Consider the following 24,911-nt stretch of genomic DNA (forward strand, 5'->3'; position numbering starts at 1 on the left):
GGATTCAGAATGAACCAGTGAAAGTGCATGTATTTCATTGCAACAATCCACTCTGATTCCCAGTTTTATAAAACACCTCTTTTCAAGTAGCATAAACCAGTGGGTAAAATGTCATGCTTAAATTTTGTTGATGCCTGAGATTTTTAGCATAACAATGTTTCTATCTCTAAAAAGCACGTTTTATTTCAAAAGTAATGACCCTGACTCCTCTATCTTGGCATTAGAATATAAAAGGTAGACTTTACCAATAAAAATCATGATACGGATTCCACCACCTATCTTGAACTTAACGTGTAGTAAGTACATCTTTGTGCGATTCCCCTTAGGCAGCATGTGCCATTGGGAGGCCTGAAGCCATGCATCTCTGCTAATTGATAAAGCCCCGCCCCATTGCCCTGAACATAGGGGCTCAGACCGCCTCTATAAAAGAAAGGCACCCTCGGTTGAGCAGGAAAAATTCTAATAAGAAAGCATATGAAAAAATTAATTATGCAACTCAGAAAGACCTGATGACTCGGAGAGGGAATCCAAGAGGCTGACGTGATAGGTGGTCATGCCTGCCTTGGTCGTAGTCAGCTCTGACTGCCCAGCATCCAGAAGCCACTGTCAGAGCAAGGATACCTCTGACATACCTTGGCTTCCTTCTGTCGGCCTGGTTTGTGGTTATGGTGGTGGGTGAAGCTGCCCGCTCCCCTCCTGGGTAAGAGATGCAAGGCAGGTGGAACTGTCCCTCCCTGGCAGTAACATGGGAGGTAACATGGGAGCTGTGGAGCCCAGAGGGAAGTCCCAGGGGGGTTGCCACAGTCACTCCACTGCTGCAGTGCCGACATGTGCTGTCTCGCCTTGTGTGTCTCTGGCTTGTGCAGATGTCTGTCCTGCGTCGTCAATTCAGGCAGAGTTCTGATTTCCACTAAACCCCTTCCTTTATCCCACCAATCAGCTCAGGGGCCCCCCTGTTTTACCTGAGCAGAGTGTATCCATAGAGGAGCTACAGGGTCAGCTCATGCAGGTGGCCAGACTGCATCAAGAGGAGACAGAGACATTTACAAACAAGATCCATAAGGTAAATATTTAACATGGATTTCAGCACGACCGCTTCATGAACTGTACAGTTCCAAAGGAGAAATGCCACGATGCATTTTCAAAGAAGGCTGTCTGTTGCATACAGGCTGCTAGACTCTTGGGCACCTATGGAGAGGTCACCCATTCTAGCTGACCCCTTCTCAGACACCCCTAAACATAACTCTACCTTTCTGTTCTGGCACGTGCTTTTCAGCATCTACACTGTGGTCTCAGCAAGGTCTTCCTTATGCCTAATCCAAACTTTCCTGCAGCATTACCAGCCTGACATCAAGGAAGGGCCTAAATGTAACTGGACAGAAAAGTATGCCTGTCACCTCTGCTGATGTTGGGTGAATTTTCTGCTAGAAAAATTAGCAACTCACCCTAAACCGTTGTCTTCAAAAAAAACCTGCCACAACTTGAGCTGTGGCCTGATTAACCTCTGTTATTCTAGAATAACCTGGTACTGGCTAATTTTATCTTCCAAATCCTTCCCCAGAGTTCCGAGTAGAAAGGATTCGCAGAGGTGGGCACTCATTGCCCTGGACATCCCTGAGAATGGCCCAATCCCTGCCACCCCAAATCGAATTAAGTTGTGAAAAGATATCTAGGTTCAGAATTGCTGCAGCTGCTCTTCCCCTTTGTATTTGTTCTTGAAAGATAGCTGTGTCTTTAAAACTAAACAAAGCAAAGCAGTTGATCTTGAATAGAGCACCTTGGTGTTTTAAAATGCATATCCTGTGCAAATAAGGTCTTAGTGTTTCTAAGAACTCATTTTGGCGAGGAATGTGTGCTACACATAAGCCCCTATGTTGACTGAGGCCATGTGATTTAAATGGGTCACAAACTGATTAAGGGAATGAGCGCCTTCCCTGCACCTTGCAGCTTAGGAAAGGCAGGGCTAAATGCCAAGATCTAAATACTTTCTGCCAACTTCTACCATTAGATGCATGATTCGTTTTAAATGTTTCCTTTATAGGTCAAGTTGCACACCTCATTGTCAGAGGAAAATAATTTCATATTCCTTGAAAGATAAATTGCTAAGTAAAATTTAAAAAAAAAACTTTTTGCATTGTACCAAAAATAGTTTGAAAAGTGAGTTTATTGCTGAAGATGCTGCTAGCACAATGTCCGGGGCCCCTGTGTTTCTAGTATGTGAGTTGATGGTGAGGGAGGATTGCAGAAGTGGCTTTGGATGGTAGGAGATGCCCTCTAGGAAGGGAAAGTGCCCCCTAAGGTACCCAGAGGGCAGACAATTGAGCTCTGAGACTTGGGAAGTACATGGAGCCATGGAACAGAAGGAGCTGGAAAGGGCAGAAGTGAGGGAGAGAAAGGAAGTCTCTCCAGGAGGGCCTGGGTGCAGTGCTGCAGATGCCGCCTCCCGTGGTGCAGGTCCCAGCCTCTCCACAGCCAGGCAGGAAAGCGGCTCATGTTACCTTCACATTGCCCTTAGGCCAGTGAAGCTTGCCCAGCACGAGTCAGTAAAATAATAAAATAAAAATGAAGATTAAAAGAAGAAAATTACAGGACCCTCTAAATTGATTATGTCAAGGGTGAGGTTAAGTCATGGAGACTGAGTCATGGAACATGTTTTGTTTCTTAGATTATAGATGAATGCGCTTCCTCATTGTTCTTGTTTGGTAAATGACTAAGGGACAAGAGACCAGACCTCCCTTCTTTTTAATTACTGATCTTTGTTATAGATTAACTGCCTCTTTTATTGTCATGTACCTAACTCAAACCAGATGGTGTAAAAGATCCCATGACTGTTACATCTTCAGTGTGAAATGTTAAATATACTTGCCCCACCCACCATAAAAACCATCTTGACTGATCAATAGGAAATTGCAGATGCTGAATGTCTTGTGCGCTAGGCTGCCCTTATGTCTGCAGGGAAGAACCAGTGGTAGAATGCTGAGGGCTGCTGAGATGGTGAATAAAATCACTTGTTTTCTGTTATTTCAGTCAAAAATACAGTAAAGGTCAGGTATTGGGAGAGCAGCCACAGAAGTCGCTGTCTAGACCTGTGGGCCTTTCCAGGGCTACTTCTGACTCTTCACTGGCCTTTAGCTCATTGGCCTCGGGCAGCTGTGGTTCTATTCCCATGGCCTCTGAGAATTAATTAAGTACTTTAAGGAGAAAAACATATCCCTGCCTTAGTTTTTGGCATAAGAGGGAGTGTTAAGAGAAGATAGTTGATAACCTTCAGGCTGGCATTCCAACCCTTTATTGGTCTATGGAATATAAAGCTTTGATCCCATAATGTTGCTTCAGCTACTATAAATATTATTTATAGATATTATTCTTGTGCCCTTATATACAAAGTGATATTTTATTCACTCTTTTGCTTTTTAGTATTGACACATTACAATTGTTGCTTGTAAGAGTGTTTATGGGGGGGATGTTTAAAAAACATGAACTTAATGTGGAGATGCAAGATATTTCTTTTCCTAAGAGATATACACATCTAATAGGAACATCAAGTCTTTAAGCATGGAAATAGGTTGTCAGACTCACTTTGCTGTTTCCTCACCATTGTATGCAGTTGAGGCCTAAGTACTTGGAAGAATTCCTTCCGCCCAGCCTGCCATGCTCTCTACCAGCTGGGGCTCTCTTCTGTCAGGGGCTGTTGGGAGTCAGGGGGCTCAGGAAGTAGAGGGGAAGGATTTACACTTCTTTTCCTCTTTACAATTGTAATGTGCCTTTGAGTTCCCAGCCCACGTACAGAGGGGACATGGAATCTGCTTACGTGGGATTCAAGTCAGTGGTAAGCCATATTTCCAAGACACAGTTTTCCTGAAGGAGTTTAGAGACATCTAAAAACACCATGAGAGACTTAATAATGAAAAATGATCATAATACCTTACTTTGAAACAGCACTTGTTTCTGAATCATAAGACTCATGGGGTTTTGTAAACAGGAAACGTCTGAAGCTCTTAAAGTAAGCTTCTGGGGCTCCTGTGTTTCACATCTTGTATGCAGTATGACAGAGACTGAGTGGCAGTTTGCAGGGACTCTTGGTTTGGTTTGGGTGGTGATTTGGATTAGCCACTTGTCATACTATCTCTTTTGTTCCATTCAAGATGGAGGAGGAGCATCTCTATGCCTTGAGATGGAAAGAACTGGAAATGCACAGCCTGGCTTTGCAAAACACCCTCCATGAGCGAACCTGGAGTGATGAGAAGAATCTGATGCAGCAGGAGCTCCGGTCCTTGAAGCAGAACATTTTCCTCTTCTACGTCAAACTCAGGTGGCTGCTGAAACACTGGCGGCAAGGGAAGCAGATGGAGGAGGAAGGAGAGGAGTTTACTGAGGTAACTCTGCTTTAGAGTTCCTTTTATTTGCATCTGTTTTGTTCTTGACCCCCAGACACTGCTGTCTCCTCACCCACCCTAGACACAGTCATGTTCTATTATTTTATTTTTCAGTATTTGATTAACATCTAATATTGCTACAAAAAAAGGTTTAGAGCAATTCATACAGACACATAGATAAGAGAAACATAGGTGACCGAAACATCAATAACTTTCCTATATACAAGCAAATATAACAGAAGTAACATTACAGTAGCAAGAGCAGGTATGCTAGGCATAAACTTAGAATAGTGCAGGAACTAAATGAGGAAAACCACAGACTTCCCTGCGAAAACTGTGTGATGTTCATAAGTGAGGGACGGGCAGAGGCAGGTGCTTTGGTTGCCTACTCAATGTCAGCTCTCTCTTTTTTCATTTGTACATATTCATGGAATACAAGTGCAGTTTTGCCACGTTAATATTTTGCATTGTGGCAAAGTCATTATTATTTTAAATTATTTTATCAGTTTTGGTCCAAGAAATGGAAATGTAGCCCCTTGTTCAGTTATATATGAAACCATGAATTCTGTGCTATGCTCTTACCTAGTTTTAAGAGTGTTCTGGTCCATAACTCCATGCTGTAGCAAAGTTTCACTCCCATCTCCTTTACTGCTCATTTATAAATTCATTGAGGTTATCACCCTGAGGTCCTGCACCATCTCATTCAAGCTGGTTTGTAAACGCTGGTTTCTAAAACGTTTGCTCTTCTTTTGTTCGAGTTTTGTTCCTAGATGTAAAAGCCTGTCCTGCCCACACAGTTTTAAAAGGATCTTTTCTAAGCTTCAGATGAGTCACTTTGCCACCTCTAAAATTTGTATATGTTCTTCCTGTTATACCTCCCAGGATTATAATAGCAACAGAACAGAGATCTTTGCCTTCTGATTGCTTTTTTAATGATTAAGTCAGAGTGACCATTTGTGCTGCAGGCTCCTTCCTGGGCTTGCTTCCTGGCACACTTGGGGCTGGAGCCACTGGTGTTCTGTGTATTCTGAACATCCACTACCCTGGCTCCTTGGCCAGCTGCTTCGAGGCATTGTGAATTGTTGGTTTCTTTTTAGTTCCCAAAGACCTTTTGTCTGCTTTTCACTCTAGGGAACAGTGTATGTAAATTTAAGTTGTCATCCTCAGAATGGGAAAATACAGTGATCCCTTTATTCGGGGTGAAAAAAGTCTTCAAAAACTAATTCCAACAGCTTCCAACTATCCATGACATAGAAAATCATTATTAAGCAGAACGTAGAAATCGTTGTAAAGTTTCCTGTTAATCAGTACTCTGGAGTTCCTCCTCCTTTAACTTAAAAACCATAGCTATAAGCAATACTAATTTATAAGGAGTAGGATTAAAATTTCTCTTTAACATCTTCTAATAAGTTGAGCACCTACCCTGTGCAATTTAAATGCAGCAAGTACCAATGAGTGAAATGGCCAAAATGAGCATTTTAGGGGTAATGACTGAGAAATACAGGCTTTGATAATCCATAAAGGGGATCATTATCTTCAAACAATGAAAATCAGGCTGTACAGCAAAAGGATTTGGCTGCAACTGTAATCGTCACCTCCTGCCTGTTTCAGGGTGAGCATCCAGAGACCCTCCCCAGGCTTGGGGAGCTTGGAGTCCAGGTGGGTCACCAGGTGGATGGCCCAGACCGCGACGATGGTGACCGAGGCTGTGGCTTTCCGGTGGGGGAGCACCCCCAACACCCTCGGCTGCAGATTGGAGACCACAGCTTGCGACTGCAGACTGCAGACAGGGGACAGCCCCACAAGCAGGTGGGTGCCTCCATCCAAGCCCGTCGCCCTGCCCACACCAGAGAGAGGAGACTCCTAAGCCACATTTGTGTCATTTTGTTTCAAACGTTGGCCTTCAGGTAGCAGAAAATTCCTCTGCCTGACCGCAGCCACTTGTTGTCATTTGTGATGCTGGGTTTTTGCTAGAAATCACCTCATCAAGCCTTTCATTTTAATGTCAGCTCACTCTTTCATTTGAGTTACCCATATAAATAAGGACCGTAGTAAGGGCAGATCAATGGTGTGTGTCCCTGCTGGGGCCAGTGAATATACCTCAGAGGCTCTGTCACTGGCAACATCATTCATTTGGCAGCGTAATATATAAGGAGAAAAGAACAAGTTTTTAAAAAATCCTCCAACATGGACGAAATATTTCAAGTTCTCTTTGGCCTACTTGAAACATAGTGTGCTCCCAAATAAAAGTATTTGATGATACTTTGAAAAATTTAAAGTATGTCTAGAGGTGAGACTTCAGTGTTATTAAGTAGCTGTTATTGTTGCCATAGACCACAGAAATAGAATCTACTTAATAAAGCAAAAGATACTACTGATAACATCCAAACTGCTTGCATTTTTATACAAAATGGCAGTGGTGGAGGATTTGGAGTAAGGCGCTCCTGAGCAGGACCCTCTAACCCGACTTGATTATTTATTAATAATAATAACCCTTCTCAGGGGGCTCCTAGAGTGAAGTTGGACACCCCTGGTCTAGGAGGCCTGCGTTCTGGGCTGAGGGTACAGGGCCAGGTGGACACGGGGCACAGCAGTCATCTGGGTGTGGCTCTAGCCTCTCAGCCCTAGACGCTCTGGGGCACTCCCTCCGCACTGGACGCCGCAGCTGCTGCTCCTCCCTGGCCCAGGCTCCCAGGGCCCGGAGCCGCTGCATCTCATGGAAGTGGGCCGTCACCAGAGTGCTGGCTCAGATCCAGATGAAGACAGGCGGCGAGCTTCTGAGTGCAGGCTGAGGGGAATTTGGGCTCCCCCTGCTCCCTCTCTAAACAATCAGATTTTCACAGCTAAACAGCTGTTGGCTATGTACACCGGTCCACCCTTCATTCTCCCTGAATAACATGACTCGAGAAGGAGATGATCCTTTCAAAGGAACTTTTACTCACAGCCGTTAGAAAGTACGCCATTCTGCCAGTGTCCATGGGGAGAATTTAGGTCATGGAATGAGTTTTCCAGCAATAATCTAGCTAGAAATGAAAATACTACTTTGCAAATAATACTTTAAAATCTACTAATTGTACTTTTTTAAAAGAAATGTTATCATTCAATCCCATAAATCATCTGTGCCTACCTCACATAATATTGCCACTGATGGCCACTGTTGCCACTTCACCAGAAACCTGCATCTAAGAAAACGTGTTTCCCACGCATGAATGCAGATGCTTTAGACAAGGAGAAAACCTCGCACATCTGGTTTTCTAAACAACAGTCATTACTCTCAGGGTGGAAAATAATGTGAAGTCACTCAGCTGGAACCTCACATTCAGCATATTTTAATGTCATTTCCCTTTGCCGCCTGCTTCTTCCAACACTAGTTTTTAGCAATTACCCACGAAAGTAGAGACGGACCTGTGAGCCTCCACTGTGGCCCACGTGTGGTAGAAGTGTGTGGATGGATGGCAGGATGGAGTCCCGAGACTCAGAATCAGGTGTGCCGAGTGGGCTGGTGTCCACAGTAGTGAAAGAAACACTGCGTGCACAACACTCTGTCCCAGGACGGAAGATCAATGAGCTCTACTGTAACGACAGCTGTTTCTCTGAGGGGGAACATTCCCAGTTAGAGGATTTGCCTCTCTCTGACTGGCATGAGTATTAGCCAGGCAGCTGGGATGCAAGAGCCAGGGCACGTGTCTCACAGAGCTGCACAGAGCCGGGCTGTTCCAGAAACACTGAACACCTCGCAAGGTGATTAGTAGCATGGGAAACCTGGCCAAACCGCTTTCCAAAGGACAGGTTCTCAGTTGCAATATTCCTTAGGCCTCTGTCTTTGCTTTGTGACGTATGGAACATTCTCACAACTGAACTCAAGTAGATGGCAACATTTATCATGTCCACGGAGGTTTTTTTTAAAAAATGCATATACTCATCAACCTTGGGATGGCTCATAACAAATCATCAGGTTGGCAAACATTTGGCTCCATAGATGTTCCCTGTTTCCCAGTCTTTAGCTACATGAGCTCACGGTCATGACCTGGTTACTCTAGAGCCACTGTGAGTGCTTTCAGTTTCCCCAGCCATCTGGAAGAGCAGAGGCCGTGCACACCCAAGAGCGAATCGTATAGTTCTCCTTGAGCTCCAGAACTCTCGCCACTGTGTTAAGCATTTGAGGCCAGCATTCCTATGCCATTTATGCATTTCATACTGGTTAGTAATTCCTGGAATCCAGCTTCTTCACACAAGGTGATTAATGGTGCAGGAATGATGGTCCTGGGGCTCCAACAGCTCATTTTCCCTACTTGGATTAACTTAAAAAGAAGTTACTTTTTCATTCAGGGTTGTGACCTAATTCTCTTTATCATTTAATAAAACAACTATGTTAAAAAAAAAAAAACAAAAAGTGTGTAGAACCTAATATAAAATTCATGGGAAGAGTTGAAGCAATTACATTTCATATTTAAGTCTTCACCTGCTACAGTCACTGAGGAGACTCACTCAGTCCAGCATCAGGACTGAGGAGACTCCACTTCCCTGGACCTCTGCTCCTTGTCTGGCTCATGTGCTGCATTAGGGCCTTCAGGGGAGTCAGCCTTTCTCCTGCAAACAGAGCCCTTGGCTTCCTGGGCCTCTGGGGCCGTGGCTCTCCCAGACCCTGGCAGTCTTCCTTTCTGGCCATGCAGGCTGCTGGCCTTTGCTTTGCCCAACATACAGAAACTTCCAGAAAGAACACCCTTGCCAGAGGAGGCCTCACGTCAGAACTGTGAACGGCCTATTTTTTTTTTTTTTTTTAATAAGAAAGTTCTCTTGAGCCTAGATGGCATTTACATTTCAATTTTGTATGTCATACCATGGTTCATTCTTCAGTTTATCCTGCAGCTGGGAGGCCTCCCTTAGGAGGCGTGCTACTCTTTCTGTAAAAGGAACCAGACCAGAGCTTAGGATCGTGAAGCATTTTATCTTTGCTCTCTGGTGGCAGTTGTTCTGTCACTCTGAAAGGAGTCCCTACGTGAAGTAAAAATTCACATTTACAGATGGGTGCTTGGAAAAAGGACTCTCCCTGACCGGTCCTACCTCCCAGAGTTAACCACAGCCGCACAGGCCTTCCAAAGTACATAACTAAGTTTAGAACCTCACAAATAAGTTTCTTTCCTAATGGCCTCCTGATTTTCATCAGATTTGCCCTGGTTTCCTAAGCCTTTGGGCTGATAACTGTGTGTACGGCTCATGAAATATGTGCCTTATTTATTCTTTCCCGGGCCCACATTCATTCTTGGGAAGTGCTCAGTGACAATTATGGAGACCACAGCCCAGAGCCCTCCTGGACAGGATCAGCAGGCAGACTCTTGGCCTGAGGGGAAAGGACTTCTGTGTGTAAATGACTGTAATTCCCATGATATTAATAGATTATATTTTCAGGGTCTATCTTCAGTGGCCCATTCTCTTTTATCTGTAGGAGATAATGGTTTTTAGAAAAGAACCTATCTGGATGTAACAATGAAGGTTACATTGACAAGAACAACAAATGGCTTGTTTATAAAAGTGTTGCTGGTTGTATGAATGTATCAATTCTGGCTAAGCTTGCAGTAAAGAATTTGGGGGACGCCTGCTGGTGGAGGAGTTGCCTGTTGATTGCTGAGTGAGGTCTCGAATAAGAGCTATGCGTGCCTTGTTGAGCTCTGGGCAGCTACTCCATCATTCTGGAATTTCCTTGCCTCTGTCAAGAGGCCTAAACAAACAGGATTGGATACCATTGCCTCTATTTTGTGACGGGTGTTTTGTGGGTTAACCCATAGCAGCAGGTCAATATGTCTGTTCCGGCTTTCGATTAAGCCTGTCTCCAAAGTTAGTGGCTCTGATGCAAGCAAAGTAGTTGGTAGTGGTTTAGCTCTTTTGTGGAGCTGTGATTTCACCTGATGAAGTCTTAGAAATCTTAGGCAAGAACAATTTTGAATAATAGCTGGCATTGCATCACAAAGACCTGGATACATTATCTTACCTATAAACTTCCATTCACTTTCTACTAATAATACTTATTAGTAGAAAATAATACTTGGATATTAGACTTGGATAGATAGTAGACTTGGATAGCAGTCTGATGGACCGAAGACCAATTCTGAACCTGTTAAAAAGTTTGACATATTATAGCACATTGTAAATCTCACTCAAGAGAGCCGAGCTAGGCGAGGCTGTAATGCCCCTAGGCGGAGGAGAGGGAAATCGTTGGAGGCTTTTTATCCTACAGCTTTGCTAGAAAATCAGCCAGCTGATCTCTGAAAAGCCAGATTTTTTAGTTGAAACTGACCTACATTCAACAAATGTACAAGCTAAAAGTTTGCATGGCTAGGCCCCAGCACAAAAGATTCAGAAAGCCCCATGTCCAAGAAGACTTGCATCATAAAGATGTCTAAATGGACCAGAGTCTTAATTTGATTCTTGACTTGATTTGGGTCATCTTTTTACCCAGCAAGGGGTACCACCAGGGAAAAAAAATTAGAGAAGTTAACTTTTAGGTATTCTCTCAGGATGACTCACTACAATTATTTCCCTTGATATGGGAAATGGAATTAGCTTCATGGGGATTAGATGGCTTCTGCAAGGTAAAGTTTGAAAAAGGAAGAAGAAGAAAAAGAAGAAGCCTTGGCAGCGTATAACGTCAGAATTCGAATATTCCTGGCTTGGTTTGTTGGCCTTGGAACAGGATGACCTGGACTGCAGTCCAGGAGCTCACTTCCTTGACAGTGGGACCTTGGCTCTCAGCCACTCCAAGCCATAGTTCCTCTATTGTAAAATGGGGAACATAGTGTATGTACTCAAGATTGATGTGACATATAAACAAGGTCATGTCGGTGAATAATTTCGTATACCCCTGGCCATAGGAAAACCTACACTATTAGTAATTATTGTCACTGTTTTTTTGCATGTGTGTGAAAGTCATTAGGAAAATAATGCCCATCTGGCTCATTCTGAGTCTTCAGAAATGTTGACATGGACATCCACTTTTGCTGTTGTGCGCTAATGGCAGGAGCTGGCCTGGTTTCCTGCTGTGCCACATGCTGCTCTTGGGAAATGATGATGACAGGTACCAAGAGCACTGAGCTGGGCTCTCTTGCTCCCTTTGGTTGCCTTCACCCCAAAGCAATTCTGGGCTCATTCCATGATGATTTATATTATCCTGGTTTACTAGTGCACTACTTTGATTATCCTGACACAAATGTGCATAAATCATTAAGGCTTAAATTTTATTGAATTCAATATCTGTTAAAGGCAAAAAGTACTTGCTCCCAGAGAAACCAAGTTTCCAGTTTGCAAGAGGACTGTAAGATTCTGATTCTAATGTTGTGTGGTGTATGGGCTAAGAACAGCATAGGCTGATACCAAATGTAACTTGGCATTCATAGAAAACTGTTGATTACATATAGGAATGTATTATATGGCTTTCTGCTTTCTCTTCAGTGAAAATCAAATGACTACTCCAAAGACTGGATCAAAATTGTTACCATTATTTTCTGCTTGAAATACTCTTGACTCAAAAAGCAGTGATTTTTAATTTAAAACCCAAAGATGAAACTCTCAAATCTCCCATAAAATATATGTGATTAATCAGCAAACAAATTCCATATGAAGACATGTATTTCTGAAAAGACTGTTGTGACACCTCTTGTCACTCAACAGCATTTATATCATTTTTAGATTTTTTTTTTTTTCTTTTTGAAACAAGGTTTTCCTTTGTCACCTAGACTGGAGTGTAGTACTATGATCATAGCTCACCATAACCTTGAACTGCTGGGCTCAAGCAATCCTCCCATTTCAGCCTCCTGAGTAGTTGGGACTACAGGCAAAAGCCACAATGCCCAGCTAATTTTTAGGTAGTTTTGATGTGGAGTTTTAAAAACTGTTCTGTGTTTGTTACAGCTTCACAATTTGGCGAGCATCTCTTTGAGTATAGTAGTAATTCATTTCTATTCAGATGGTTGGTAAGAATGTGTAAGACTCATAGATGGTTCCCTATCTGCTGAGTTCTTCAAATGTTAACTGAATGGTACTTTTAATGCCTTTTGTCCCAAAAGTGAAAATTGTACCCTGTGAGAAAAATCAAAGAGCAATGGGCCTTTCTACTCCATCGTAGCTGGGCACAGTGGCTCATACCTATAATCCCCGCAACATTTTCTGAGGTGGAGGCAGGTGGATCACTTGAGGCCAGAGTTTGAGACCAGCCTGGGCAACATGATGAAACCTTGTCTCTACAAAAAATACAAAAATTAGCCAGACATGGCGGCACATGCCTATCATCCCAGCTACCTGAGAGGCTGAGGTGGAAGGACTGCTTAAGCCTAGGAGGTTGAGACTGCAGTGAGCCGTGATCATGCCACTGCATTCTAGCCTGGGTGACAGAACAAGAACTTGTCTCGAACAAAAAAAATCCACTGTGTTAATATTATAACTTCTTGATTAAATGCTGGGGACAACTATGGATATCTCCATAATAAATCTGCTCATATTAAGGAATTTCTCTTTTTAAACATAACTTTATTTAAAAAACATATGTATATATATATATATATGTATTATTTTAGGTTCGGGGGTACATGTGCAAGTTTATTATATGGGTATATTGCATGATGCTGAGGTGTGGGCTTCTAATGATTCCCGTCACCTGAGTAGTGAACATAGTACCCAATAGGTAGTTTTTCAACCTTTGCCCCTCTTCCCCATCCCCTTTTGGAATCCCCAGTGTCTGTTGCTCCCACCTCTGTGTCCAAGTATACCCAATGTTTGGTTCCCACATATAAGTGAGAACATGCGGTATTTGGTTTTATGTTCCTGCATTAATCTGCTTAGGATAATGGCCTTCAGCTGCATCCATATTGCTGCAAAAGCCATGATTTCATTCTTTTTTGTGGCTGCACAATTTTATTTGAATACAAACATACATCCAAAGTATCTTAAATCCTTCTCATATATGTTGAATCATTTTTGTGTATGTTTAGTGGATCAAGTAGATGGTTTTAAAAGCATGACTGCAGAGTGAAGGCCAGTGTGTATGCAGAACCTGAAGGAGGGGTCCCCAGTGTACTTGCTGACCCAGGCAGGAGAGGTTTATCAGGTTTGGGGGATGAGGAATTCTGAGAGGGTGAGGCTCTGTTTTTCCATAGTAGAGCTTATCTACATCCAGTGGGACTTAGAGATCTCATATAACTCCTGTTCATAAATACACCAAAAAAGAATTCCCTGAGACCACCCTGAGAGCTTGTGATGTACTTTCAGTGCTGATCGGAAGAGATGAGTTCACAGCACTTTTATTATCAAGGTACCATAATTGATTCAGCATGTTTCATTCATTTGGCCAAACCTTTCTGATATAATGCCCTTGCTGAAATGTACTAAGATAGAAATCATAGCTTTAAAATATGACTTCAAACGGCTGGGCAGGTCTTAGAACATAGAAACTATTTTAAGTTAGGCTAAGCATATTAGTAATAAAAATCCACTCTTCGTTTACCAGACACATTTGGATGCTTGACATGAGCCAAAGATTGTGCCAAATACTAGAAATGTGAGGGTGGGTCTGGCTTGTCCTTTTCCGAGGGGCAGAAAAGTGGGGGCTGGTAGGTCCACCTCAAGGGACCATAGTAAAGCCTTCATGAACAGGTTACGCATTTCACCTTTGGCTTTAATTATTAAACATCAAAATATCTAATAATTAAGTCCACCCACCCACAGTGGCCATGTGTGTCATATCTATGACCTTTTAGTAACTGCAAGTTGGAGTCTGATCACCCTATGTGCATAGGAGTTGTTGGCCTTTATTAATTCTCCTCTAGTACAATAGCTGGCACTAGAGTGACAGCATATATGTAGGTGTGTGTAGAGGTCTTATCATATCTGCACCCTCATGACAGTCTTGTCAGCCCAACTCTGTGTTCTAGACATCTAAAGTCTAACAGTGACTGGCAGCCCTGGCCTCAGGGTTCCCTGTGGCCTCCTGCAGTCTCCTTGGGGCCCAGAGCACCTCTGCAGCAGGTTCCCACAGCGCCAGCCCAGGTTCCAGCCTCTGAACATAGCTGCCAGGCCGCCAGGACAGCCTTCCTTCCACCTTCATCCTGATCAAACAGGCCCTCAGTCTCAGGCCCAGGAGACCAATGGCCAGCAACAGGGACCCCTGGCTCCCCAACTAACTGCAGACCCCCCACCCACCCTGTACCCACTGCCAACAGCACCTGGGAAACAGCCCCCACACTACCTTGATGGCCAGATCCTCTCCTCTTCTGACCTAAAAACTATGCTTAAAGGAGGTGGTGGAGCCTGACTTAGTGTTCCCACAGGTGGTGGAAAACCAGCAACTGTTCAGTGCCTTCAAGGCCTTGCTGGAGGACTTCCGCGCGGAGCTGCGGGAGGACGAGCGTGCCCGACTGCGGCTGCAGCAGCAATATGCCAACGACAAGGCAGCCTGGGACGTGGAGTGGGCCGTGCTCAAGTGCCGCCTGGAACAGGTACCACCCTCTGGGTCTTTCTCAATCCTGACCATGTGTCTCTACTGTCCAGGATATGTGGGGGGTGGGGGGCACAGAGAGATTCAGAACTATGGGCTCCTTGTACAGGAAAAATGAGAGGAGTGGCACTTATGTCTCTCCTTGAAGTGCAGAGGCCCCATTTTCCCTGATGTTCCCTCTCCCAAGTGTGCAGTACGGCCTCCACCACGCAGCAGTTTCAGAGCAGCATGGATTCTCCCATTCTGCATTAAACAAGCTTGTATTTAGCTCCATCAGAGGATGGCCAGGCTGAAACTGTCGTCACGCTGAGCTGACATAACTCTAGACAGGGGCAAAGCAAAAGGAGATTGTGGTTTAGTTGTCTCTGAAAAAGGTAAATGCATCCTTTCAGTGAGATTTTTCAAAATATCAAAAAGAACTTGGAGACCTTCCACTGCATGCCCAAGAATTCTAATCAATTTTAGTCTCCTTATTTATACCAAAGGAAACTGAGGCCAAGAAGAAACAGCTCATCTCAGATCACAGAGCCATTTAGCACTAGGGCAGGAAGAGAGCCCGGTTTCCCTGCCTCTACCACACACCACAGAGGGAGGCCCCCTCTGCGGTCTTACACCACAGCCATAGGAGTTAAGATCAGACATGAAAAGAAACATCCTTTCCTAAGGGTTTCTTCCTTGGAAACCATTGAAAGTCACGTGACTTCCTACACAGCATCTGCTGCTGAGAGTGTCTCTCAAGGTTTCTTCCAGCCCCTTGATCATGAGGAGAGAGGGAAAAATCTGTGTATCCTTGGTAATCTATTTCCTAGGCTTTATTTTGGGGCAAACCATAAAGTAAGTAAAATTTTATAGGAATTGGCCTGGTCATGAAAGGAAAAAAATTGCCTGGAAAGGAGACTCCTGTCACGTGGTCTTGATGAAAGATGAAAACGGCTTGATGTGTTAAAAAAAAAAACAAAACTCCACCTCTCCTGGTACCCACAAGTCCCCCTTCACTTCCACCTGGCCCCAGCAAGCAGTGGTGTTGGGCTGACAGCCCTGGGTGGGGCAGGGGCATGGGCACAGCCTTCCAGGCTTGGGCATCAAGTGAGGGAGCAGCTGGCCTGGTTGTGGCTCCTGCCTGCTGCCTGCAGGGGATTTGACCTAGATGTTCCATTTATCCTAGTCCCCAACCTGCAGCGTCAGCAGCGGAGGAGAAGTGACTAAGGACATTCTCTGATGAGCTGCCTTTAAACCTATTTTAAAAATATGTTTATGGGGAGAGCTAAATGTTTTTAAAGCCCAAACTGTAGCTAAAGAAGGGAGGTCTAATCTTTGATGCAAGCCAGTTTCAAATATTTCATCTTTGTTTTATAGGAATGTAGTATCCACCCACAGGTTTGCTACAAATAAACCTTCAGGGAGAGTCCCTAAATACCAAAAAATAAAGCTAGAACTTCAAACCCAAAAGCCAGGTGGTAATAGGTAAAGAGTTTATCTCTGCCCGAATCATTTAGGAAGTTTCTTAAACATTTGCAGCCCATGAAGCAATGAATATGGGATGATGCTAATCTGTTTGTAATAATCCCATATTTACCCTCTTCTACTTAAATACAAAACAGTTTAATTCTGCTACAAGTTAATACCTTTTTTCATTGGAGCCCACTTCCCAAGTCCATGATTCTTTCAGCGGACTACTAAGTCATACCTTGTTCTAAATGTTGAAGATCCAGCAACAAATCAGATGTTTCTTGAAGGGGTTCTCAGTGCAGTGGGGAGACCCAGACAAGTGCTGTTATTTATAACAGCACGGAAAGTGCCCCACCAGGCTTGCACATGGGACTCTCGGGACAGAAGCATGCAAGGCACATACCTTGGCTTGAGAATTCCGGGAAGGCTGTGAAAGTCCTGTTGAGAAAAATCTCAAAGGATGGATAAGACCTGGTATCTGGAAAAGGAGAGAAAGGAACGTACAGACAAAAGGAGAGTGTCATGAAGAAAGGAGCATGGCTCATTTAAGAAGCTTAGGTATGAGAGGAAAGAAAAGTATTTAAGGAATTGATACTTTAATCCTGATTTTATTGTGAAAGTTTAGATTCCCTTTTTCAAAAGATTATTCTGCCTTGAAGATAGAGAATGGATTAGCAGCCATTAGAATTGAATGGATTAACCTGGGGTTAATGGTCTATAGACTGAAATCAGGGAATTGCCGAACTAGAATAGGAAAGAGATGCATCGTTATGGTCACTAACTTTCCCCTAAAACTTAGCATGTCTTTCAGTTATAAACATAGGCAACAAGCCCAACAGAAATCACAGATGTTTTCAAAGGAAATGAAAGAATAAAAATTAATCACACATCTTTCCATTTCCCATGACAATTGTTGTAGGTATCCCAGAATTAACATTGAGGAGGGGACTTTTGGCTTCACCAGGCTGCCACCTGGGTTGAGGAGTCCTGGGTTGCAGAGACTGGAGGTGAGAGGGGTGATTCTGAAATAAAGCAGCAGCCGTGGAGAAGGAGTGAAGGGCACACACCTGAAAAAAAACAGAGCAAGCAGTGAGCACCCAGTCCTAGTGGCCGGGTTCATGAGGCATTGGAGCAACAAGCACCTCGCACGGCTCTCAGGTTTCCAATGTGGGTGCCTGGGCGATGGGCCATCACAAAGACAAGAACATAGAGAGAGAACCAGTTGGGATGGAAAGGGAACAGGTTGGATTTGAGGTGTGTGTCATTACAGGCATTGGGACTTAAAAAGGGCTGGGCAGAAGGCGTATAAACCTGAGCATGAATGAGGAGGTGGGAGGCAGGGCCATGGAGGACTCTCCAGGACTGCACAGAATGAGAGGAGCTCATAGAAGGAACTGAAATATTCATTTTCAAAAAGTTTGTAGAGAGAGAAGAGATTGGAAAGGAGCAGCCAGAGAAATTTGTGAAAATCCAGAGCAAATGCTGTCCCAGAAGCCAAAGGGAGAGATACCATGGCATTCCAAGTGGAGTTCAGCAGTGTCAGATGCTTTGAAGAGGACAGGACAGATGAGGGATAAAAAGTGTTGTTGAACTTGGCAGTGAGGAGGTCACTGGAAAACTTGATAAGAACAGTTGCCGTCAGGATGTGGGGCAGAAGCACTGTGTGCTGTGCTGAGGGAAAGAAGTGAGTTTGGCGGTGATGGTAAAAGAAGGAGCACAGACAGTGCAGTAACAGGAGCCGCAGGGTCACGGGGAGTCTGCTCCAGTGAGACCTGACAGTGGAGGGCCGTTGATGACACGAGGTCCCTACCTAGGTGGGGGGATTGGGCTCTAAGCATTGACTCTGACCACAAGAGGCCTGAGAAGTGTGGACACTGAGGAGTTTGTGGGCAGAAGGAATGTGCCTTGACAAAGCAGGTTAGCGGAGGTGATGTGAGGCCCCGGAAGGAGTACGCTGCATGAGGAGATTCTAAAGAGAGGATGTGTTGGTGGCTGGAAGCATCTACAGGTGGACAGATGTCCCTGTATGGGGCTCAGCGGCCTTCCACTCTGGGTTAAGTGGACTTCTGGCAGCTGTTTTGAACTGGGATTTTGTGGTGCCTGGTGCTTTTCTGGTAGTCTTCTGGTTAACACTGGAGGTTTGTTCCCCCTCTTTTGTTTCTGCATTCTTTCTACTTAAAAAAAGTTCTATTTTCCCCAAATTTACATTTTATAAATAATTGATCAAGAAGCATCGCCCCTGACCTGTATCCGTGGCTGTCATCTGCTTCCTCGGGCCTTTCCCTTCCCTAGTCACCTCTGCTTCGTCTCCAAGAAGGCCTGAGTTCCACTGAGATTCAGGGACAAAACTGTGTTCTCCCCACTTCATGAAGGGTTTGCCTTTATTACAGAGGTGAGATTCAGTATTAGCTCTCACCCACTGAGTCCCTCATGGGCAAGAACTTTCAGTTCAACTGCGCACCACCACTCAGCAACCTGATTGTCTTAGTCTGTTACTGTTGCTATAAAGGAATACCTGAGGCTGGGTAATTTATTTAAAAGTAAAGTTTTTTTGGCTCACAGTTCTGCAAGCTGCACAAGAAGCATGGTGCCAGCATCTGCTGCTAGAGAGGGCCAGGCTGCTTCCACTCACAGCAACAGGCAAAGGAGAGCCGATGATGTGTGCAGATCACATGGCAAGAAAGAAAGTGCAGGTGGGCGGAGGTGCCAGGCTCTTTTAAACAACCAGCACTTAAGGAAATAATAGAGGGCGACTTACTCACTCCCCAGCCCAAGGCATGAATCTATTCATGAAGAGTCCACCCCCATGACCCAGACACCTCCCACTAAGCCCCGCCTACATTGAGGATCACATTTCAACTTGAAGTTTGGGAGACAAACATCTAAACTACAGCACTGATACAGACATCTTTCTAAATATAATAATACTGGCTGATTTAAGTCGTTAATCTTTTTTTTTTAATATGGTCTCATGAAAGTTAAAAGAATCTGTTTCGACATGGATAATCAACTATTAATTATTTTAGTGGGTCTTTAAGTAACTCATTTTAAGAAAGTGAATTGAACTCTACATATGAATAATGGTTACTGACTTACCATGTCCCTTATGCAAGTCCTTAAAGCACTGAGCTGCCATTTCTTCACAAATAAACTGGGAATGAGGATACCTATACTTACAGGATTACAATAAAGACCAAGTGAGGCAATCTATGTGAAAGGCCTTTCTTTAAAAAGTATACAGTTTGTTAAAATTGTGCACTTAATAAAATATAAAAGATTGCTTATGAGGATAAAAGCAAGGCAGTGAACCGCAGGCTGTTGTGCAGTTGTAGTGTTTGCCCTAGGGCTTATAATATACGTTTTTAATTAATCAGAGTCTACCTTGAAATCGTATGAGACTACTCCTCATGCTGCCTGAGGAAATGACAACAGTATATTCTCAGTTCCTTGCCATTCTCTGTGCTATTGCTGTCATAGTTTACTTCTACATATTCCATAAACACACAACACATTGTAACAATTTTTGCTTTAGATAATCAAATATTAAAAAGCAATTAAAACAGAAATAATAAGTTTTATCTTTACACATATGTCATTTCCAGTGTTCATTTCTTTATAGATCAATGTGCCTGTTGGTATATTCTTTCTGTCTAAAGAACTTCCTTTTTCATTTCCTGAAGTGCAGATTTGTTGGCAATGCTTTTTTGTTTTTGTTTGTTTGTTTGTTTGTTTTTTCAGTTTTTTTTTTTTTTGAAAAGTGTTTTCCTCCATTTTTGAAAGATACCGTTTCTAGGTACAGAATTCTATCTGGGTTGAGATCTTTTTTGTTGCAGCACTTTAAATGCCACTCTGTCATCTTCTGACTTGCCAAGTTTCTGATGAGAAATCTTCTTGAATTCTCATCTTTGTGCCTCTATGACATGTGTCATTTTTCCTTGTCTTTAAGGTTTCCTCACTGGTTTTCATACGTTCGAATATATAAGATGTAGAATCTTGTTTGGTTTTGATATTTAACCTCCTGGGTATTTGACAAATATTTGTTGAAAACTATTGGCTTCCATCACTGTCCCATCCCTCGGTTCCATATAGGAGCTAAGGATACAGGGATGGACATGGTACCTACCCTCAAGGAGTTAACACAGAAGTACAGGCAAGAGATGGTGGTGACTTAGACTAGGAAAGTGGAGCAGGGAAACTGGCCATGGGAAGCTCAGTTTACTCACTGCTTAACGCTCTGTGTGGCTGTGTCAAATGCTATTCACTAGGACTTTAAAAATAAAATTTATTTATACTCAGTATTGGTCAAATCTTGGTTTAAACATGATTCCAGGGATCACATGTAAATGTGCTGAGACTTCATCCTTGAATACAAGACTTGTCACAGCGGAAATTCCTGTCTTTTCTCCTTGACAGCTGGAAGAGAAGACTGAGAACAAGTTGGGAGAACTAGGCTCCTCCACTGAGAGCAAGGGGGCCTTGAAGAAGGAGAGAGAGGTGCACCAGAAGCTCCTGGCTGACAGTCACAGCCTGGTCATGGACCTGCGCTGGCAGATCCATCACAGCGAAAAGAACTGGAACCGGGAAAAGGTGGAACTTCTCGACCGCCTGGACAGAGATCGCCAAGAATGGGAGCGGCAGAAAAAGGAACTCTTGTGGAGGATAGAGGAGGTAAGGAGGCACCCCAGGCCCTGCAGCATAGGCACAGAGCGTAGAGTACTCAGTGGAGCCAGAAAGCCAAAACACTAGGCTGCTTTCTGGTCCTTGCAGCATCACGATGCATGAGCTTCCAAAGGGAGAAAGAGAAATACTAGAATTGCTTGTGCTGGAAACCTAGTTTCATATCTCTCTATGACACAGTTTATAGGTAACTTTCCTATGTGTACATGTGGTGGTGGCTGTGCAGGGTGGCTGGGGGTTGTGGGAGGTGGGAAATAACTTTTTAAAGAAATTTAAAGACAAAACTAGAAAGAGGTTATTTCAGGTCTTATTCAGTGATTTCTGCTGAAAGCAAACTATAACTTTTAAGTTTGCCACTAAAGATGTGGTCACAGTGAGTGCTTCAACTTGAATGGAATTGTTATTAGAAAAGAAATTGCTGAATCCAGTTGGAAGTCAGGCTGTTTGCTGGCGAGTGTGCCTGCTGTGGATACTGCTGAGCTGTGATTAGACAGACCGTAGTCAAGAGAGGTAGCTGGTAGCTCATCATCTTTAGCTAAACAAACAATTCAGAAACTCAGATGAATTTGGGGAGGAGCAGGGGTAGTCATTTTTCTGCCAACATAACCATTGTCTGCATTGCATCAAACTTAGAATGGTTTGCATAGTTGCGGTAGTTCCTGAGTGATACGCAAATTAAATTGATGAAGATTTGGAATTCTTCCCTGGCTGCATTTTTACATAGTATACATTTTGTTTATTTCAGCCAGTCACACTTATAAATTTATGAGGTCTCAAGGAAATGTATTAATCAGTAAGAAATTGAGCTCAGGAAAAATAACCTCATTACTCTATTTTAAGTACCCCTAGAGCCTTTTGAGCAATGTACTCTATTACCCACAGAGATGGTGCCTATGTTATGCAAGTATAATGGCAAAGGTGAGTATATGCATATGTTGCATAGGGAGGGAGGCAGAATGAACTAAATGGTAAAAGACACCGAGAGCCTTTGGCTTGAAAACCACTGAGAAGAATAAAATACACTGTAGGTGAGCTATGGTCACCACTGCATTCCAGCCCGGGTGGCAGAGTGAGACCCCATCTCCAAAAAACAAAAAGAGGAAAGTACACTGCAGATAGAAAAGCTAAAACTCTTTCTAGGTTTGACCACTTACACAAATGAGTCGCCTTCCTAATCTTTGATACGGCTCCATTTCAGTATTGCCCAAATCCTATCAGGAGGAATGTGGCCATTTCCTTTTTGGCTTGGACATGCAGCACTTGTGAAGAGTCTCCTGTATGCAATCTCCTCTGTGTCTGTGCTCTATTGCTAGGTGGAAATTTTAGGGATAGAAGTGGCATATATTCTTTAAAAATGGCCACTGATTTGTTATATCCAACTTGAGTTGACCAGTGTCAAGTAAGTGCAGCAACTTGTTGCCAGGGAGCTTTATTCTTGGCCTGCGCTCTAGGGACACTCACTATTTACGTCCCTCCTGTACCCCAGTGAGGCCATCATGAACCCTGCCATGGCTCTTTTAGGGTGCCCTTTGCCTGTCAGCCATGGTGGCTTGTTGGACTTATCACAGGCTTCATTTGTTCGGAAAGTCATACCTTGGATATAAATTAAGCAAATCTTTTACGTTTTTAATTTTTACTTTTGGGAATGAAGAATTTCTAATAAAGGAAAAATTAGTAAAACATGTGGTGTGATACTCAACTTTTGAAAAGTCAGTGACTTAAAGATGAGCCACGGCCTCGTTTTGAGACCATATTTTGGAAAGGTAGTAGTGGTCAGGAGCTGACCTCCAATTCCAAGTTACCAGTATTGAAACAGTTCTGCCAAACTGACAGCCTCAGAACTCCATCCTCGAGATGGGCATCTTTGAGCATCATGGATCTGAAACACATGAGTTTCGGGCACGCAGCTGTTCCTGAAATCTGTGTGATGGATCCCACAGATTTTGTACAATGATTTCACTGCTGTTTTTAGAAAAGGATTGGTTACAAATGAACTGATGCTTCAGACATGCAACTGTGGCTTTCAAAAATATATATGGCCTTTTCCCCAAAATATTCAACATTTTTAAAGAAGATTTTTTAAATCTCAGTGCCCCATCCTGAAAATGAGGTAAAGCAATTATAGGCATTATCTAAACTTCCTGAAAAGAGGAAATGGGTTCAAGTGTGTATGGGTGCATATAGATTTTGTTCATTTATCAGTTATTGCGTTGCTTGTTCATTTAACTTTTAGCTGCATATTCCATAGATGAATGACAAATGTAACTGAACATTCTTCACAATGTATACTCTCAACATTTGACTACTTGGTAGCCATATAATATAACCTTGACTCTGATAACCTAATACAGACGGTGAAAGAAGTAATGCTAAATCCATTTTCCACTTTCAGAACACATGCTTCATACTTGTCTGGTGTCATTAAATTCCTACATAATTTCTGCACCACATGAGGCATGTTATGTGATGTGGGAATGTGGCTAAGGTCATATAATACATTTTATCTAACTTATCAGTGTCTCTTGTCTCAATCCAAGTTTGATTGCAGGGTGGGGGCAGGAGACTTTTATGAAGTCACACTACATTTCTCCTTAGAATGGTTGAGTTCCCAGTTAATATGCAGATGATGTAGGACTTGCTGTTAGATTTGCTGTACTTACCAAGCTAAAAAGTGTCATCCATTCATTCTCCTTCAAGTAACTTTCTTAAATCAGCTGCCATTCTTTTAAAACCTGTTTACAGAGTGACCTTTTTTCTTTCTACCAGTCTGGGTAAGGTGACATCTTGAGAGTTTATTGTTTCCTATATTAAAATAAAAATATTTAAAATTTTCTACTTGCATTAAAAGTTGTTCTGCAAAATTGCAAGTAGGTGCTGATGCTGGCTGAAATGACTCCTATAGGAAACCCTACCCTTCTAAGGACCTGTTCTATTACAGCACCCCAGAGGCATCTTAGCAGCAGACATCTCCAGCCACAACCACTGCAGTTCATTTTTAGGAAACCTAACACTTAGCAGCTTGAGTACAAGTTGCTCCTGGCTGCCTGGGTTTATTTTTGAAATCCCACTTGACTGAGTTAGAAGGTGCTTGTTCATAGCTCTCCTCTTGAGTCATTCTTTTCCCCCCTCACTCACACCTCAGTGCACATTTGCAGCTTCAAATGGGATTCTTGCATTTTAATTTCTTGCCCAAAATAGCTTAGGGATGATCATGTGTTGAAACTAAATTGTGCCGACATGCATTAAATGAACATATAAAAAGCCTTCCTCTTTTTTTTTTTTTTTTAAAGAAGGCAGTTAGCATCTTTAAGAAAACTGCACAGAACTGTGTCATCATCAGAAAGGAGGAGAAGAGAGCAGAGGGGCAGAGCTAAAATGTGGAGTTTTTGGGTTTTGCTGGTTCCCTGATTTGCCTGTGAACTGCCTCGGATGCTAATATGTAAGCCTTGGCTGCTTCAGTCTGCATCTTTCTCAAAGAAAAAGATAAATCTCTGTTCTGCCACCTTAGAAATTACTAACAATGAGCAAACATCCTTTTGTCTTTACTATTTCATATGGCTTTCTTCCCAACTTTACAGAAACCATATTTACATGCAACTTGTGGATGAATGCTCAAATCAGGACACTGAGATGCAGTTTGTTGTGATTCTTTAAAAAAAAAAAAAATGAATTGATCTGCATTCAAGGCAGTTTTAGAACTTCTGGCACTGTCTCAGCGCTTGAGGACTTTAAATCTTTATTTGGCTACTCCTTCAGGTCAAATCCAAATGTCACTTTTATCATTCAGATATTTACTTATTCAAAACAGCAGTCAATCCGGTAGTGTGAGCTTGTCATCCAATAAAGGCCCCACTAAAGATTCATAGGTAAAAATAGCTTTGGGTCTCAGTTGTGCCTGTTTTAGAAAGGGAAGCAATGAGGCGGGC

At 43.1% G+C, this 24,911-nt stretch overlaps 1 protein-coding gene across 10 annotated transcripts in view; it reads left to right on the plus strand.

Annotated features, from left to right (window-relative positions):
- The window catches only part of MTCL1 (microtubule crosslinking factor 1), a 135,142-nt gene that overhangs the window by 95,659 nt on the left and 14,572 nt on the right, over positions 1 to 24,911 (plus strand). For 6 of the 10 annotated variants that reach the window (XM_017543929.2, XM_017543926.1, XM_017543928.2 and 3 more), the window contains 5 exons: positions 941 to 1,063; positions 4,146 to 4,376; positions 5,988 to 6,185; positions 14,693 to 14,860; positions 20,722 to 20,976. In XM_017543929.2, coding sequence (XP_017399418.1) covers positions 941 to 1,063; positions 4,146 to 4,376; positions 5,988 to 6,185; positions 14,693 to 14,860; positions 20,722 to 20,976 — 975 coding nt within the window. The remainder of the gene's footprint in view (positions 1 to 940; positions 1,064 to 4,145; positions 4,377 to 5,987; positions 6,186 to 14,692; positions 14,861 to 20,721; positions 20,977 to 24,911) is intronic. The other 4 variants (XM_017543930.2, XM_037744041.1, XM_017543927.1 and 1 more) reach the window with 1 other exon arrangement.

The sequence above is a fragment of the Cebus imitator genome, unplaced genomic scaffold, assembly GCF_001604975.1.
Source record: "Cebus imitator isolate Cc_AM_T3 unplaced genomic scaffold, Cebus_imitator-1.0 Scaffold162, whole genome shotgun sequence".
NCBI classification, from domain to species: Eukaryota; Metazoa; Chordata; class Mammalia; order Primates; family Cebidae; genus Cebus; species Cebus imitator.